This window comes from Colossoma macropomum, unplaced genomic scaffold, assembly GCF_904425465.1.
Source record: "Colossoma macropomum unplaced genomic scaffold, Colossoma_macropomum, whole genome shotgun sequence".
Lineage (NCBI taxonomy): Eukaryota > Metazoa > Chordata > Actinopteri > Characiformes > Serrasalmidae > Colossoma > Colossoma macropomum.
In genome coordinates, this window is record NW_023494807.1 from 7,148,301 (window position 1) to 7,167,165 (window position 18,865).

Sequence of the window (18,865 nt, forward strand, 5' to 3'; positions counted from 1 at the left end):
GAACTGATATGAAATGACTGTACAGCAGTGGGAAGTATTGTAAGCTTGCTTTGGCTTAGCCTAGCGGGCTAAGAACAGATTCCATTTCTGTCACTTCAACAGACTTTGCTTAAAGACTGTTTATGCTTATGACAACAGAGCACCAGTTAGTCAAAACAAGCCTGCCCTGGGGTGTTTGGAGCTCACTACTTAAGCTATGTTAGCTAGAAGATAGGAGCTGGGTAGCATTAGCTTAGCTAGGAGGCTACAGATCCAAACAGCACAGAACAGGTGTAATATCAGCTTTATGTCCCTCCAACCAGCTGACTTCGCTTCCTCAGATTTGAGTCATTATTGTCTAAACTTGCATCAGTAAAGCTTTTTGCTAGTCAAACCTGTGCTGTGGTGAGCAGAGCTGTTATCATGCTAGCTAAGCTAATGTTAACCAGCTCCTTTCTCCTGGTTATCAGTGTCATTTAACATTCGGAAACTGTTCTTAGATTGAAGCTTTGGCATTTATTGATTGGTGCACTACTTTAATAACATCACCAGACACATCACCTTTCCGCTACGTTTGAGCAAATAATACAAGCCGAATTCAACTTGCTGCAGTCACATCATCGATAAGTACAAGGTGACCAGCTTCACTGGTAGCCATTCATGACCACACCATAAAACTACCACCACCATGCTTGACAGATGAGGTGATACGCTTTGGATCATAAGCAGTTCTTCTCAAAAATTCTGCATTTACAAATGCTTTTCCCATGTAAGTGTACATTTTTTAAGCCATCATTTAAATTCAAATGCAAAATGTGCCTTTGCGTTTGCATTTCTGTGTATAATGGCTGGAAAAAAGTTAATGTGGAAAAGCAAAGTGTTTTTGACATTTCAATTTCATTGTCTTAATGGCGTGACTGACATATTAAAAGTGGAAAAACAATTGTCTATGTGCAATTACACTTCCCCATGGTCACGCTCCAGTTCTGCCAGTATTAAAATGTGTTTGCAACTCTGTCAGTGAGGCATTTTTGTCAATCAAATGCTGTGGACGCCACGTCGGGAGGGAGTTTTAATTGTGGAAGGTGTTTTAAGAGGAAATTACAAAAAGTCTTTGGTGTTACTAGAGCTGCTAGTGACACTGGCCAACCAGGCTGTGGATAATTTTGTCAAAAGAGATTTCCTGTTGTTTTGTGTGGAAGTAATTCTTGGCTGACTATGAGATCTCATGGCTGCACAAGCACCAGTGTTGGTGACATCATGACTGGTTTCGAGCAGAGGCTCGCAGGACAGAAACAAAAAATGCAAATATGTGTTTTGCATTTGAATTTGAATTATGGCTTAATAATAACAATGCACATTCACACAGGGAAGCGAGGAGTGTGGTTGCTGATGAGGCTCCAGATCACAAAAATGTTAATAACAACATGCAGCCTTATAATCCGTTAATAACCCGACTAATAGCTCAATTGGATTAGACTGGAATAGACTAGTCTGATTGAGACCATTCGGAATACAATTCCTATCTGATTGAACGAGGTGTGTAATGCTGTAAATATTCTGTTAAATAGAAGAATAATATCTGTGTAAATGCCTGTATCTGATTACATTCCCAATCAGAAAGTTTAAGTACGTTCTGATCATGTGCGTCACGTCATAGTGAAAGTTTATACTGTTTAACATGGCGGAGCAGAAACTGGTCTGCAGGTGCACTATTTAAGTGAAAGCATATTTTCATTACAGTGAGCCTGCAACTGTTGGCCACTTGGGGGGCACCTTGCAACACACAGGTTGAGTTGCAAAGAGAGAACGTCTATGCAGAGTTATAGGCTCGTTGTATGCACTTGTAAATCATTACAGAACAATGTAGTAAACTGTAAATGGTTTAAATGAGCATAAAGTTTATTATGTAATTGTACAAGTGCTCAATATGAACCTCCTCCAGCTGTACAGACAACATCAACGCCATAGTCAAACTCATCCCATACTCGATTGAGCATGTCGGGTGTCGCTGCACTCACGGCTCTTTCAGTGCGATTTCGGAGATCATCCAGTGTTGTGGAACTAACGACGAATGCTCTGAGCTGTTGGAAGTTCACTACCAACGAAAATCATGTTGCACAGTTATGACTGATTCAATCTTATTGAAGTGGAGAACGTGAAACACTTTCTGCTCAGGGGTCTCATCTTCTCACAGACTGAAGGGAGCCATCTTCCGGTGACAGTCAGAAACTCTGTGACCCCCTCTTTCAATTGGTTTGTGATTGGTTCCTAGGCGGAGTTTTACATATTCACAGTTAGGGTCAATAGTATGGTATAAGCTCAATGGCCCTAACTGCAGCTTAATAATCAAACAACTGACAGTTTGTTTTGCAAATCCACTTTTATTTAAGTTCATTTATATATTTTCATTAGATTTTTTTTTTCCATAACAGCAAGAATGAAATCAAGCATTAAAAGCCATTTTAAGGTCTTTGTAATGTAGCGTCGCGCTCCAATAATGTACCTGCGTCGTCTTGAGAGATTGACCTATAGATTAATTGCCAGAAGACGTGCTCTAATGATGTTCATCCATACCTTCCCATGTTGAGGTTAGATGCTTGTGAATCCATAAACTGTCTATGGCTTAAGACTGTTGTGTCAGTAGTTCGAGCGCAGGCCATCAAGAGTGGAGGCTGACTAGATGTGGCTAAATTACAAAAACCTTTTTTATTTTTTCTCTCGTCTTCAGAAAGCACTAAATAATAAAATTAGCTGAAACAAATTGCAGCGTAGGACAGAATACATTATTTATCACTACAAGCAGAAACAAACCATAAGGAGATTACAATGTGTTATAAACTCAAATGTGCATCTGTAGCCGATGAAAAAGAAGGACTCCTCCCCTCTGTGGCCGTCGGCGACGAGTCGCAAAAAACGAGCAAGAAATGCGTAAGCACAATCAACTTTGGTAACACAGAATCCGTTTGGCGACTCGGAACGTGATACAGCAGGTATCCGTGTTTCTGAGCGCCAAAGAATTTGGTTGTTGATCCATCATCTACTTAAAATACAACATATGAAAAGAAAAAACTTACTTATAGCTATGACGTACACTTGTAGATGTTGTTGTCGTCGTCGTCGAGAGCTCCGACCTCAGTGAGTGTACTCTTTTACGAATTTTTTTTAACCTTTAAGAAACCCACTTTTTGTTTTTTGCACTTTTTTTTAGTCCATTACATTAATATTACAATGTATACTGTAAATAAGTTTTGCTGTATAACATGTTTTGTTTATTCAGTATTACTCGGTGAAGTTTTCTTGTGGTATATGTTATTTCCTTTAACATGCAATCCTCAGTGGATGAAGGAAAAGAAACAAGACTTGTATTTCGTGTTGTCGGACCCGTTTGCGGGGTCCGTGACGGAGACGGCCTTTCCCGTAGGACCTTCCTCTCGGAGGGCAAGGGTCGCCTCCACCCGAAGATTTTCCTGGCAAGCTACAAGCCGCTGACAAAAAAAGCAAAGCGACGGTTTTTTCGCCTTTTTCGAGTGTATTTTTTTTATCCTGTGTCACTTGCAAGCAGTTTTGTTCAGCCTGACTTTTTTCTTTTTTCTTTAATATCGTTAACAAAATTCCTCATATTTATAGACATTTTTATTCAAAATAAGATCTCAATATTATACACGATTTCTTTCTTTTTCGACTATGTACAGAAGTGCAAAAAAAGTCAACCTTCATCCCCTCGCCTTCCTGCCGCGTGGCGCATTACCGAAAGGGCTCCTTTTTGGTATTACCCGTTTCTTGTCGTACTGCCCACCCACCTGACCTGATCCTCCAATCACGCCGCCCTCTATTGAGTGATCATATATGCAGCTTTTCTTTATTATTTTTTTTTTCTTTTTCTCCTTTAACAAGGCCTGACTTCCAGGGAGATTGGAAATATTCAAACAATAGTTACTATTTGAAATGAATACAGTAGAAAACAACTTTAACATCTAAGAACTATAGTTTTTTTTTTTCTAATTCGAATGACTAATTACAAACCAGAAGATCATTAAAATATTCCAATATTAGATGTAGTTGATGCCACAGCAGCAACTCAGTTTGTCTCTTGGCAACTATTTTCCTCTTATATCCATATAAAAGATGTTTGAAAACAAGGAAAAAAAAGGAAAAATAATAAACAAAAAGTCTTACCTTTCACTAAAAATAAAAATCATTTAGTTTTACAATTGTACTACTAATACTCAAATCAGCACTACACAAGTTTTAAAACTGAGTATGGTATGAAGAACACAATAACAAACGGAAAAAATTATTTCTAATAGTACTACAAAAGTTATCGGTAAATCTTACTCGACGAACGGTATCCAAGCTTAGTTATGTGACAAGACATTCCTATGTTTTTTGTTTTTCTTTTTCTTTTTCGACGGATACAAATGAAATAATGCAGTCAAAACAATCAACAAACGACTACGAAGAGGGCATACGGCGGATAAAAGTTAACGGCCGTAATTGAACGGGAACAGCTGAGCGTGGACATGTCTGAATGGCGTACTGTGCGGCGCCGAGCTCGTGTGGCCTAAGGCGGTTTGCTGTTGAATAATACAATCATTAAATCATGCCCTCGCCGGATGTACTTTACTACCGAACAGCGCTCATCAGCGGCCCTGTGAAACGCCCACGCGCCGTAGCGCGCATTGTTTATCCGGCTCTTTTCCGTGAGGCTGCAGTGACCTCAGCCCTCATCGTCCACCCACGCGGGGCCGAGCGGAGCAGAAAAAAACACACACCCACAGCCCTGATCACAAAATATAAAATACAAAAAGAAAAAAAAACAAAACAACAACAGCAACAAAAGCTATCATCTTTTTTTTTTTACAAAAAGAAAGAAAGGAAAGCTAATCCTTCTCTTCTCCCCACTTTTCATTTTCCGTTCAATGGAAATTTCAGACTAAACTAACCTAGAAAACAGCCCAGAACAAGAAATGGGGTAAATTCACTAAAAAAATAGAAAAATAAACAAACGCATTGCCCCACCGTAACTGACGCTGATTTGGTATCTCAGTAGGATGGTGTTAGCATCCGTTAGCTCCCCTCCGCAGTCCGATACTCATCTGAACGCCACTTCTCCACTCTGCATAACAGAGGACGCAGTCCGATTCAAGCGCTCGGCCTAGAATGGGACAAAATGAAAAGAAAAGCCGAGAAACAGAAGCTAGCGCTTAAAAGCTAAAGTGAGCCCCTTTGAGTGTTTTTTGGCTATTATTTTGTACGGATGTTGGGGGAGGAGGTAGGGCAAGTAACAAACGTTCAGTATCACTAAACCATCGACGACCAAAAATACTGAAACGATAACCAGAAAGAAATAAAGAAAAAAAAAGAATAAGACATCACATTAGAGACTCAAAGGCATTAATAATACACACACGTAACCTAGAAACAAGTCTAATCTTTTTTGGATGCAAGTACTGTCTATGGCACTTGATGTGGAGTCGGCAACATGAAGAGTCGAAGCTTCAATGTGCTTAGAAAGGAACACTGCTGTGTCGTACAACTAGAACATTCATTGTTGTCATTTTGCAGGTGTCCTTCGTCAACCCCCCACCCTCCCCCCCTCCAAAAAAAACCACCTCATTACAATCAAGTTCTAGAAAATATCGGCTTACAAATGGAACACTGCATGCAGAACATCTAGTCTCAATAATGACATTCGTTTTTTTGTTCCTTTTACGTTATTTCGAAACAAGGTGCACCTTCGTTTGTAAACCATAAAAGAAACACAAAAAAATAATAATAAATCCCACCCTTCGCCCAAAAAAAATCCTCATCTGATGTACCGACATGACACGAGACGCCACACATCGACCTTTTTCTCGTCACTGAAATGGTTCTGGCATGCTTTTGTTTTACCATCCATAGACAAAAAGGCAGACAGTGATGTTCTTTTGTTTTTTTGTTTTTTCTCGTTTTCTCGTCTGGATTACCAAAGTGAAGAGTTTTCAAGACTCCGACTGAACTATGTCAAATCTCCTTAACGGTGTTAAGCATGCGTGTTTTCCGTCATTCCGGGGAATGGTGGCATGGTTTTCTTTATCTTCTTTTGCTCTGCTTGGTGTATAAAGGGTGGTTCCTAAATCTGGACGGCACACAAGCACACTTCGATGTGATCTGAAGGGAGAAAACATAAGATATGAGGTCAGCTTTGGTAACATACCATCGTTTTTCCTTTTCATTTTTCATCCCACATCAACGAAACACAAACTTCCTTGCTTGTTGAAAATGATGGTTCTTTGAAGGTTCTTTAGTTATATAGAACCATGAAGATTCAAAGAACCCTTGGCATGATTAAAGGGTTCTTTGCATTATATATAGCACCAAAAAGGGTGCTTGTATTGTTGTGATGTCAAGCTTTTTACTACAGAAGAACCCTTTTTGGTGCTATATAGAACCCTTTTCAAATAAGTTCAGTATAGAACCATCTACAGCACATTCTCTATCAATCTGAAGAACTCTTTCACAATGAAAAGAACCCTTTAATCATGCAAAGTGTTCTTTGAATGTTTATGCTTCTATGTGGAACCATTTTCTTTGCTAAAGAACTCTTGAAGAACCATCATTTCTTAGTGTGTATAAATCCTGTAAATATTGTCCATATATGTTACTATTATGTCCATAAATGGCCTAAATGTGGAAACAAACAGCATAATTTTTTTGTGATGTCACAAAAACAATGCATTTCCATATATCAGTCCAGCCAACCTACAGCACTTTAGCCCCACCCACTCATGTTGAAGTTATAAGGAGTGTTTCAGCCTGGACTGCCTTCTGAATGAGGCACAATGTAGGGCAGCCAATTGGAACAGAGCTCATTTACATATATCACTCTTAAAGGCACAATAACAAAAAGAGCCTGTATAATTCTAAATAACAGAGAGAGGCTGGAATTATAACCATTTTGAAGTCTGTTTGTTTTTATGATGTCACAAAAAAACTCTCAGCCTAGTCAGCCTACAGCAGTTTAGCCCTGCCTATTTATGTGGAAGTTATAAGGAAAGTTTCAGCCTGGACTGCTTTTTGAATGAGGCACAATACAGTGCAGCTAATCAGAACAGAGCTCATTTACATATATCAGTCTTAGAGGAACAGTAACAAAGAGAGCCTGTTTAATTCTAAAGACAGACTGGAATCAGGACTGTTTTTAATTTTAATTCATTGTGATGTCACAAAAATACAGTGCATTTCTGGATCTCAGTGTAATTCAAGGCAGCTAATCAGATACATATATCAGTCTTAAAGGCACAGTAACAAAAACAGCCTGTTTAATTCAAAGGGATGAAGACAGGCTGATAAAAAGAAAAAAAAAATACATAAACCTACACGAATGTCAAAAAAGGGGACCTTGTGGAAAAAAATAAAACACTACATGCACATCAGTATGAAACAACTTACTGTTTGAAATGTTCCTACATCTGAGTCACATACTTGTGACTAGTCAGATGATCTGCAGATATTATTGGAATCTGGAAGCAAGAACAAAAAAAAAAAAGAGAAACATTAATTGAAAGCGCTGAGGCCAAGAGCACTGAGCATTTAGCACTGCATTTACAATTTCATTGCCACAGCAACTACATAGCCAGCTTATTCTTCTTTCTGCATAGCAAAATATCTGTTTTTTTAAACACCTTTTCAATGCTCATAAGGCCACATAACACCTACATAGGCTTGTCTTGACAACTGACATAAACCTACATAATCATTTTTAAAGGCTCATTCCAATAGGCATCATCTGCTTTTGTCAGCTTTGATGTCATATGACAGTTTTTGTGGAGGAATGACAGCATGTTATTCCATCTGACTTGGTAGCTTAGTGTCTGTCACAGTGGCATAATGCTGATGATGTGACAGCTTATATCTTATAAATGGTAAAATGAAACTCGCTTTACCTCAGGGCCGCTTTTCTCCAACCAGCCTGACCTGACGAGCTGTCATATTATCATCATTATGTCACTGTGATGTACACTGAGCTACAATGTCTGTGTCATTTCAGCCGATAAAAATGTCACCTGATATAGATATTAAACTGACCGGCCACTTCATTAAGTACACCTGCTTGTTTCTACACTCACTCGCTCCACTTACCACATAGGAGCACTTTGTAGTTCTACAGTACAGACTGTAGTCCATCTTTTTCTCTGCATACTTTGTAACCCTGTTCTTCAATGCTCAGGACCCCCTTCAATGCTCAGGGCCCCCACAGGACACAATGCAGGTATTATTTGGGTGGTGGATCATTCTCAACACTGCAGTGACACTGAGAATAGTCCACTGACCAAAAACATCCAGCCAACAGCGTCCTGTGGGCAGCGTCCTGTGACCACTGATGAAGGACTAGAGGATGACCAACACAAACTGGACAGCAGCAGATGAGCTATCGTCTCTGACTTTACATCTACAAGGTGGACCAACAAGGTAGGAGTGTCTAATAGAGTGGACAGTTAGTGGACATAGTGTTCAAAAACTCCAGCAGCACTGCTGTGTCTGATCCACTTGTACCAGCACCACACACACTACCATGTCAGTGTCACTGCTGTGCTGAGAATGGACCACTACCCAAATAATATTTGGACAACTGCGGCCTGTGGTCAGAAATTGACCAATGATTAGAAGAGAGACAGTTGTGTATGACAAACAGATGGATATCTGATGTACATCTATATAAAGACCTGTAAGATGGGTGTTTCTGATAAAGTGGCCAGTGAGTGGAAACACAAGGTAGGTGTTTCCAATAAAGTGGCCAGTGAGTGGAAGCACAAAGTAGGTGTTTCTAATAAAGTGGCCAGTGAGTGGAAGCACAAGGTAAGTGCTTCTGATAAAGTGGCCAGTCAATGGAAGCACAAGGTAGGTGTTTCTAATAAAGTGGCCAGTGAGTGGAAGCACGTAATAAAAGACTACTTGTGGTCACTGCTGTAAAGTAGTACATCTACTTGGTGTATTAGGACATACAGTTGGTATTGCTGTGTCTAAAATATAGTCTACACAATAACTGCAATCTTGGTTACACTGACTGCATTGATTATTAACTGTTGTGTGCTAAATTAAAGGGGCATTCTGGACTTGTAACCTTCTCTTCATCTGTAAACATAGTTATTCGCCTCCTTCAGAGGTGCCACAGTTGTCTCTAGAGTGAGATTTTCTGGTTTAAAAATGTGAAAGCCCTCTTCTGATGATGTATCTTGAAGGTGGGCAGAACTTTTTAAAAGCTACAAGCACTTTAGAGATGGATGCAATGCTGTACTGCAGAATATTACCTGACAAATAACAAAATAAATGCTGGTTTTACACCTGAAAGCCCCTTTAATTTACTAGGCCGCTTCTGTATGAGTGATGTCCTCTGTAATGATGCATTATTATGTATTATTAATGTCATATGTATCAGGCGTGGTGCTGAAAGCCGTCAGCAACAATCTGATGAGTAAACACGGCAATCCACTCAGTCTGAAAATCAGGCCTAGCATGAAATGTGGTGTTTGTCTTTGACTGAGTGGTTAATGATCGCATTCGCATGCAGGTTAACAGGACGGAGGTCAACACATACAATATGATGCAGCCTCATACACACACACATACACACACACGCACACACATATATATACACACCCAAAAACACGTCCGGCAACCTCCCTCACATGCAAACACACGCACACGGCAAGTAAACTGAGCTGAGTGAGATGCTAGAAAGCTAAACGGAGGCAGAGGGAAAGCGGTAAAGGAGCAAACCTGATTGGCTGTGGCTGTTGCGAAGGGAACACTTGTGGCAGATGTGGTGGCTGCTGACACAGTGGCTGGCGAAGCACCGTGCATCATGGGAACTTTTCGGAGGGAAAACCAAATAACCAAAATGAACAGGGGATAGTGCAGATGTGATATCAATTCGATTACTTTCAGTGAAGGCAGATGAGCATGGTCGAGGTGGGGGGGGTTACACAAAGTACAAGCCATGCCACAGGTCATTAGGTCAAGGGCACATTAGTGATGAATCATGCCGCCATTGCAAGGAAGCAACATTTCACTGAGGATGAAAGCACAAAATTAAAGGGAAACAGGTTGAACATGTATTTCTTAGAACTACACTTTTTACTTAATGGCTTGAATAGTTTGGTGAAAAGTAAATTTTACAGTTCTTTTTTTTTTTTTACAATGTTACCCAAACCTAGTCAAATGGCAAAGACATGTTTGGTGTCTGGAGTTTGCCTCTTTAGTTTGGCATTGGAACTAAGAGGCTGATGTGGATAACTACAAATTCCATAACAAGTGGCAATCATAGGGGTCAAAGCACTTTGCACCTAATGGAGTCAGGATAATGGGCTATGCTTTTAAAATGGCCTCTATTTTTATAGATGTGAGGTCTCAAAAGGAGATGTCTCCAAATTCCATATACCTCCATCTTTTGCTCTTGGTATGGTAAGCAACAGAATTTTAATAATAAAATACCTAGAAATAATAATATTTAGACATAACTTGTATTTTGTTGTTAACTTAATGAAGTTGACTATAAGAGCTAATCCTTCATTTCAGGCCATAGAAGTCTAGACTCAGTCAAAAATGAGAAAAAAACACCTCTATAATAATTTCTGATAGTATGTTGGTGCTAAGTTAATGCTTGTGCACATTGACATATTTTGACCATTCTAGATTAAAAGCAAATGTTTATGTCTTTGTCTTATTTAAGCTTGTAAAAGACATTAACATGTATTTTTCTTCGTATGGATGAGTTTTACAGAGACTCTTTCAGTAAACCATGCTGGCGTAGAGCTGCCGCCACTGTTTTCCATTTATGACAACTGACTGAAACCTGGTTAGACTATAGCTCAAATTCACAGTCAGTGACATGTAAAACCAATGGGAGAGTTGCTTGGCTGCATCTACCGAGAAAAAAATGATCCTGATAAATTTTAATTGAGTGTTTCAAGATTTGAACTGCTTTGCTTCCAACCAAAACGTAACAATGAGTAAAGAGTTATAAATACAGCAAGCTGGATTATTGTATTAAATCAAATTAAACTGGTACAGTATTGGTACTGTAAGGGCTATTTTTTTGTTTTCCCAGAAATAATTAGATCTTCTTTGAAGGCCTGGAAGGCCCTGAGGTTTCAGGTTTCTCTCTGGTGAAAACATGTTCACATCTTCACAAGAGCAATATCCTGCAGACCTGCCTATGTGGTTTAGGCCACAGTGTAACTTGCTCTTATTTATAAAAATGAACCAAACGTCACTGCACAGCTGAAAGCTCAGCCAACCCTGGACATCCAGAAAAACTTTCTTTTTAAATGTGTGTGGCTGAATCTGAAATGCCTCCCTGCAGCCTGTATAATGCACTGCGTGAGTTACTTTGGCTTCTACTCACCTGTAGTGTATTATATGTTCAGTAGGAAACATGGCTGAACCCCAAATTTCTCTTTGTTAGATGTATAATGCACAGTTTGGGCACATGAGCCTTTATTTTAGGACCTATACAGTGCACTGTACAGGAAGTTGGATGCCATTTGAGGCTGCTTAGCTTAAAGGGGATGTCCACCGAAAATTGAAAATTGCCGCATAATTCCGGCATTGAGATTTAAACAAAGTCATGCAGAATGGTTTGACGTGACATGGTTAATTGTAGAGAAACGTACCAAACAATTTAGGAACCAGAGGTTGGAGCCAACCAATTTAGGAACCAGTTTATTTACGATCCAAAAACCACCAGTGAACCTACACATCTTCTGAGCTTTTATATGTAATTTTGATGATGGCAAAATCATCAAGTTTTTTTGGCTTAAAACCCCCTGCATGAACTTGGCCGCCATGAGTGTATTGAAGAAAAGGTTTTAGGCCAAACATTCTCAAAACTTTCATAAAATATGTTTCAGGCACCATATTCATAACCATTTAGAGACATTTTAGAGGCATTAAACTCTTCCGACGTCTGGTTCCCATCACCACCACTGTGAACAATTCTTGGATCGCATTGCATTTTGCATCAACCACTCTGAATAACTTTGTTTACACGTTAATCATTGTATTATGCAGAAGGTTTGAGTGGAATTCACCTTTAATGGCATGGTTTGAGACAAGTGCATGAGGATTTGGGCTTGTGTTTATGGATTCAATGACTTGTTAGCTGCCTTGTAGCTCCAGTGCAAAACCGAAGAAGTGAACTTCAACACCAAACATGTCTTGGCTGATTGACTATATTTTGGGTAGGGGGAAAAATATGCAAATGTGACATTTTCCCAAACTATTCCTTTAATTTGAAAGATATTTACCTTCTATGGCTTTGTTTTGTGGTCTCTTTCACTTTAAAATCTCATGAATGAAAACCTACCAGCTACCAGTCTGAAAATCGCAGGCACATTTATTCAATCTACACAATAAAGAGCTCCAGAAATCATTGCTGTTGTGTTTTTATTTCCTCTCAGTAAAATGTCAGGTAAATGTCATGACTCGGAAGTTAATTGATGTCAGTTGGCAGAATAATGTGACATCTAGCCCCTCTGATGCACAATGCTCCACTAAGTGGTGATTGAAATGGAGTGTAGGTAAACGGGGAACAAAAAAACGAAAGGGCTTGAAGATAATCAAGAAAGAAAGCTGGCACCTACCAACACTCGCTGCAGGTGTCATGCACAATATTGAGCCTGCCCATCATGCATTGCAACAGGAAGTGAAGTGGAAAGGCAGAAGGAGGGGGAGAAGAATCAACACAACCCATCACATGTGTCATTAGAATGGAAACATAAAACAGGATAATAATGTTAACGGGAACAGGAGAATAAACCTTCTAAGGCACTGAACAATTAATACATGATAATTAATGGCTGTTACGGAGGTGCAGTGAGTAACTGGGGTGTATTGTTTCATCATAGCACATTCCATTATGGCACAGTATTAGTCATATTGAAAGAGCTACAAGTAAGATCATCGTGTTTCCAATCCCATTAACTTCATAAATCAGTTCGAAGCATTAAGCAGTGGTCAACATGTGTCAGCAGCTCAACGTGTTGCTTCAGATTAGTCCTAAGTGTTGTCGTTCTTAAGGCAATTTTGATTAATATGGTTGTTTGTTTTTGCAATCAATCCATTTTCTTCAGCTGCACAAATTGGATGCAAATGAATAATTGTACAGCCTTAAAATATGCTTATAGATTTGGCACGAAGTGGAATAAATGACCTATACATGCTCTGCCCACAAATGAGGTCTTTCACAGCAAATTGGCTAGGTTAGACCAATTTTACAAAAAATCCTATTGAACCAAATGTAACACACTTTGTTAGATTTCCTGCATAATATGGTATTTGCAATTTACAGCTACATTACTGAGCTGGACTATGTTGTTGTAGCTAATTAAAACCAGGTATTTTGGACAACGGCACATTTTCCACAACACTAACATTGCCTCAGTTAAATGACAAGAAGGGGAAGCTTGTGAAATAACTTTAAGTTGCTACAACGCCAGCTAATAACGCTGTGTGAACTGTATAGAGTTTGGCTGGGGATATTTGTGGTTAAGAGTCATTTGGCTGAGGTGGCATGCTGATATTTGTTGCTAAGGGTTATTTGGCTGTGGGGTATTTGTGGTCAGTGATCATTTGGCTGTGGGGGTATTTGTGATTAAGTGTGATTTGGCTATGGGGATATTTGTGGGTAAGTGTTGTTTGGCTGGTTAAGGGTCATTTGGCAGAGATGGTATGTTGATATTTGTGGTTAAGGGTCATTTGGCTGTTGAGGGTATTAATGGTTAAGGATTATTTGGCTGAGGTGGCATGTTGATTTTTGTTGCTAAGAGTTATTTGGCTGTGGGGGTATTTGTGGTTAGGGGTTGTTTGGCTGGTTAAGGGTATAAATGGTTAAGGATTATTTGACTGAGGGGTTATTAATAATTAAGGATCATTTGGCTGAGTGAGTATTACTGGTTAAGGGTTAATTACTGAGGGGGTATTAATAGTTAAGGGTTATTTGGCTGAGGGGGTATTAATGGTTAAGTATTATTTGGCTGAGGGGGTATTAACAGTTAAGGGTTAATTGGCTGAGGGGGTATTAATGGTTAAGGGTCATTCGCTAAGGGGGTATTAATGGTTAAGGATTATTTGGCAGAGTGAGTATTACTGGATAAGGACTGATTTACTGAGGGGCTATTAATGGTTAAGGTTATTTGTCTGAAGAGTTATTAATGGTTAAGGATTATTTGGCAGAGGGGTATTAATAGTTAAGGATTATTTGGCAGAGGGGTATTAATAGTTAAGGATTATTTGGCAGAGGGGGTATAAATGGTTATGGATTATTAGGCTGAGGGGGTACTAATAATTAAGTATCATTTGCCTAAGTGAGTATTAATGGTTAAGAATGACTTTACTGCAGGGGAATTAATAGTTAAGGGTCATTTGGCTGAGAGGTTATTAATGGTTAAGGATTATTTGGCTGAAGGGTATTAATAGTTAAGGGTCATTTAGTTGAGGGGGTAGAAATGGTTAAGGACTGTTTGGCAGAGGGGGTATTAATGGAAAAGGACTATTTGGCTGAGGGGTTTTAAAGGTCAAGCATTATTTGTCTGTAGGGGTATTAAAGGTTAAGCATAATTTGGCTGTAGTGGTATTAAGGGTTAAGCATTATTTGGCTGTAGGGGTATTAAAGGTCAAGCGTTATTTGTCTGTAGGGGTATTAAAGGTTAAGCATAATTTGGCTGTAGGGGTATTAAAGGTCAAGCGTTATTTGTCTGTAGGGGTATTAAAGGTCAAGCATTATTTGTCTGTAGGGGTATTAAAGGTCAAGCATTATTTGGCTGTAGGGGTATTAAAGGTCAAGCATTATTTGTCTGTAGGGGTATTAAAGGTCAAGCATTATTTGGCTGTAGGGTTATTAAAGGTCAAGCATTACTACAGTGCACTACAGTTTATCATTATTGTCGAATTGGGGTTTTACCAACATTCTGTGTATGGACAGTCAATTGGAACAATTGGAAATTGCAAACAAAAGCAATGTAACTTCTTGAAACTCACATGTAGCTCCTTTAATGTACCTTTACACATTAATTAGGCCCTGGGCACCACAATAAAACATTATACACAAACTATATCTGCACATAATGCACAATACATAGAAAGTGAGGCAGTGAATTTGACATAGACCTTCTATCAGCAGCAGCCAAAGCAGAAACTGTAAAATTCTTAAATTCTGCTGCTGGGAAACTCCAACTAGGCTACTGATCTAACTCTCCTTGCAGAGTGCTGTCCATTTGCACGCTCTTAACGGGCCATGACAGGACCGGTGGGGAGGTGGAGGGGGGTGCTGTGTATTACGACGTGGGGGAAACAGGAGTATCAGTGTGGTGAAAATCGATGCAGAGCTATTTTTAGGGCAGGCAGGGCGGAGAGCGGGCTGGAGTGAGATGACTTTGCTGGGGCCGGGTCGGGCCGGGCTGGCGCCGGTGCTGCCAAACAGACTGGGGGAGGGATACTGACGGTTCACCTTGACTGAGCCCACTGAGGTATACTGCAATATTAAGACAGGATCAGGCCTGCAGAGAGCAGGTACTGGGTCAGCCAGTCATTTTAGGAAAGGAGGTTTTAACTCTTTAACTCTAAGCTCATCTTTCAGTCGTTGGGCTTAAAGGGCCCATATCAGGGAAAAGTGAAGTCTCCTCACTACTCCTAAACCAAAGTTTGACGTAGTATTTAAGCACTATTACAGTTTCAAAACCAGTTCATATGCGTAAAGTAAGATGAAAAACAGCCCATTTAGATTCACAGATTTTTGTGATGTCACAAAAAGCAATGCATTTGCATGTCTCCGCCTATCAGGCATAAAGCAGTTTAACCCCGCCTATTCACATTAAAGTTATAAGGGGTGTTTCAGCATGGACTGTATTTTTGATTATGGGATAATACAGGGCAACTAATGAGAACAAAGGTCATATGAGAACATATGTATATGTATGTATGAGTGTGCGTGTAAATGAAATGATGTTTTATGAATTAAGACTGACTGTGTTTAGTAAATAAACTATCACACGTCATATGCATTTTATAAATTTCATAAAATATAATATGACCTCTATAAAGAGTAACTACACCCTAAGACCTTTTTTTCATTAACAGCTGAAATGCACTGCTCTGTAATAAAAAAAATATTCCAGCCTTGCTTGAAATGTGAACACATCTTTCCAAATTGTAAAAGTATCATTTTTATCATGGTCAGTTCTGCCTCTGCAGTGCCCTTCTGGTTCAACCCTGCTATAGGCATGGATAACGTGTCTTGGTACCAAAGTTCGAAGACACATCACAGTATGCAAATCAGTCAACCAACGTTACCGCCCCCTAATGATGCCCTACTCAATCGTGCTCATAAATATGAAAGCATAGGAGCTCAGAGCGAGGAGATAACCACACCCACACGCTGAGCTAAATACTCCCAGCACCACATCACAAGGCTGCGATAAGCCAGCTGTCTGTAACAACTGTAAATAACCCAATTAATCTAAACTTAGTTTGTAATAAAGATGTTGGACCGATTAAGTGAGGATTCTTGCAAGTCTCCATAAAGCTGTGGGTGTTGTATCCGATTCATGTTTCCCTTCACAACTCAAACTCTCAGGCACACGACTCACTGAACAGAAATCAACGGCAAGCAACACTGGAACTACGGAAAGTGAAACGGTTGAGCAAAGGTTAATGATAAATGGCTATTGTTACTGACTGTGTCAACCTTTCGTCCGTGCAGCCCTCCTCAAACTTTTTTCTTGCTTTCCGTAGTTCCAGTGTTGCTTGCCGCTGATTTCTGTTCAGTTAGTGCAGAGCCGTGGGTTCAGTTTATAAAGAGGAATGTGAATTTGAGTGGGAACTGAATCAGATGTAACACTGGTAAGTGCCATGAACAGCTTGCAGAACGTAAGGATTTAGGGCCACTGCAGCAAACCCTGGCTGTCCGGTGATACAGTCTGATGTCAAACTAAATAAAACTTAGACAGAGTTCAAAGAAATTCACTTTATTTATTCGAAATTCAGTGCATCTAAGAAATCAGGGCTTGGGTTGTATCGAATATGGACCCGCTGAACAGATCATTAGAAGCTAGCCATCACATTTTTCGTGAAAATGTTCTACCGTTCGGATGCCTCCGCCGCTCGCTGCTAATCATTTTCTTTCTCTTTGGCGGCTTGAGTCAGTGGCTCATACTGTTAAGGCTCAAGACACACTGCCTGATCAGAAACACTTTCCCTCGTCAAGGATGGGGATGGTAGTAGAGAAAAATCTTCAACCTCATAAGACTCTCAGTTGCAAAAGTGCAGTTTGACTCTGTCACTCTCCATATTTTCAGGTAGCTAAAGTACTCTAGCTCTAAAAACACAGCAGCCCAGCCCACCTGGTTTCCCTCTCAGCCCCACCTCCAAACCCGAACATCACTGCTGTGCCCCTCCAAATGTGCCCCTCCTATTTTTGAGCGTTTTTCAAAGTTGAGCCAGGGGTGGAGCTGAAAATAGTGGGGTGTAGTTACTCTTTAAGGAATATTATCCAGTACAATTATATCAGTTATGCAGTTATGAAAGTGAGGAACTGAAGTATTAGTTTTAATTTCTTCTATTAACATTATTGAATGTCTCTAAAGCACTTTAAGCTGACACCTGTTTGATAGTGCTCTATATAAAGTTATTATCATTGTCATTATTATTAGTAGTTGTAGTAGTACAAGTAGCAGTGGTAGTATATGGGGTTTAGGGGGTTAAAATGTGGGGCACATGAAAAAATGTAAGAAGTAGCTTATTAGATATTTTTACAGGATAAAGGTTAGGAGGGTGGCTTAACATCAAATTGTTTTAAATTGATTTTATGCTGTTTCTGTTGGTGCTAATATTAAGAATGGCAGCCAAAATGAATGTGAAAGGGACATTACAGAAATGGAAGTAGCAAATTCAGTGGTCTATGAAGAATGGCCATAGGAGTGACATAAATAAAGGACAGCCTACAGAGTTATTTACGCTATATAGAAAGGTGTATAATCATGTTCTTCCATCCTGAGAAGACAATATTTCCAACATAGGCTAACAGTAAAACAATACACTACTTTGGTTGTGCTAGAAAAGTCAAACAGTGAGAGTATCTATATGGATAAATTGGAGAATCCCAAATTGAGACATAATCTAGCTTTCATTTAAGCTGAGTTTACCATAATACATGTGAAAACATCCAATAACTTTCAAGTTAGAGCTACAGTTCTCTAAAAGCACAGAGGTTTTTAATCATTATTAAAAGTGAAATCTATTGATTTTTCTACATTCTTGCAAGCTAAAATGGTTAAGATGTAAACAAAGTCACTCAGAGTGGTTTGGTGTGAAATGCTCTGTTCAAGATAAGCGTACTGAGTCAGAATTGTTTACAGTGGTGATGATAGGAACCAGACGTCTGAGGATGTGTAATAGTTCCTTCACAAAACGTTTCACTTGATATTGTTTTGAATATGCTGTCTGTTGTCAGATACATTGTTTTATGATAGATTGAGAAGGTTTTGGACTAAAATGTGTCTTTAAAAACCTATTTATTGCAGAAAAATACATGCAAGGAGCTGTAAGGCAAAATATTCCCAAAAGAAAATGTAAATTTTTCTCAAATTTAATACTATTTTACAATCTTCAAGATTAAAAACTCAGATTCACATATGTACTCTTGTGGATGTGGATGGTAAACATCAAAGACATTGTGAATTCTGGTTCCTATCTCCTCCACTGTAAATAGGGAGGGTATGTTTTTCTGCAATGAACCACTTTGAATGACTTTTTCACATTTCAACCACTGAATCATGCATGAATTTTAAAAAATCGATTGAATTTCCAGATTCCTCAAGCAAAATTTTTGTCTCTCAGCGTTTACCGC

General features: G+C 39.3%; 1 protein-coding gene across 8 annotated transcripts in view; it reads right to left on the reverse strand.

Moving 5' to 3' along the window:
* Positions 1 to 2,341: 2,341 nt before the first annotated feature.
* Positions 2,342 to 18,865, reverse strand: part of LOC118796750 (muscleblind-like protein 1) — a 167,741-nt gene continuing 151,217 nt past the window's right edge. For 4 of the 8 annotated variants that reach the window (XM_036555846.1, XM_036555847.1, XM_036555845.1 and 1 more), the window contains 4 exons: positions 12,606 to 12,641; positions 9,742 to 9,833; positions 7,414 to 7,484; positions 2,342 to 6,132 (listed from right to left, as the gene is read on the reverse strand). In XM_036555846.1, coding sequence (XP_036411739.1) covers positions 7,428 to 7,484; positions 9,742 to 9,833; positions 12,606 to 12,641 — 185 coding nt within the window. In that variant the 3' untranslated portion in view covers positions 2,342 to 6,132; positions 7,414 to 7,427. The remainder of the gene's footprint in view (positions 6,133 to 7,413; positions 7,485 to 9,741; positions 9,834 to 12,605; positions 12,642 to 18,865) is intronic. The other 4 variants (XM_036555848.1, XM_036555850.1, XM_036555851.1 and 1 more) reach the window with 2 other exon arrangements.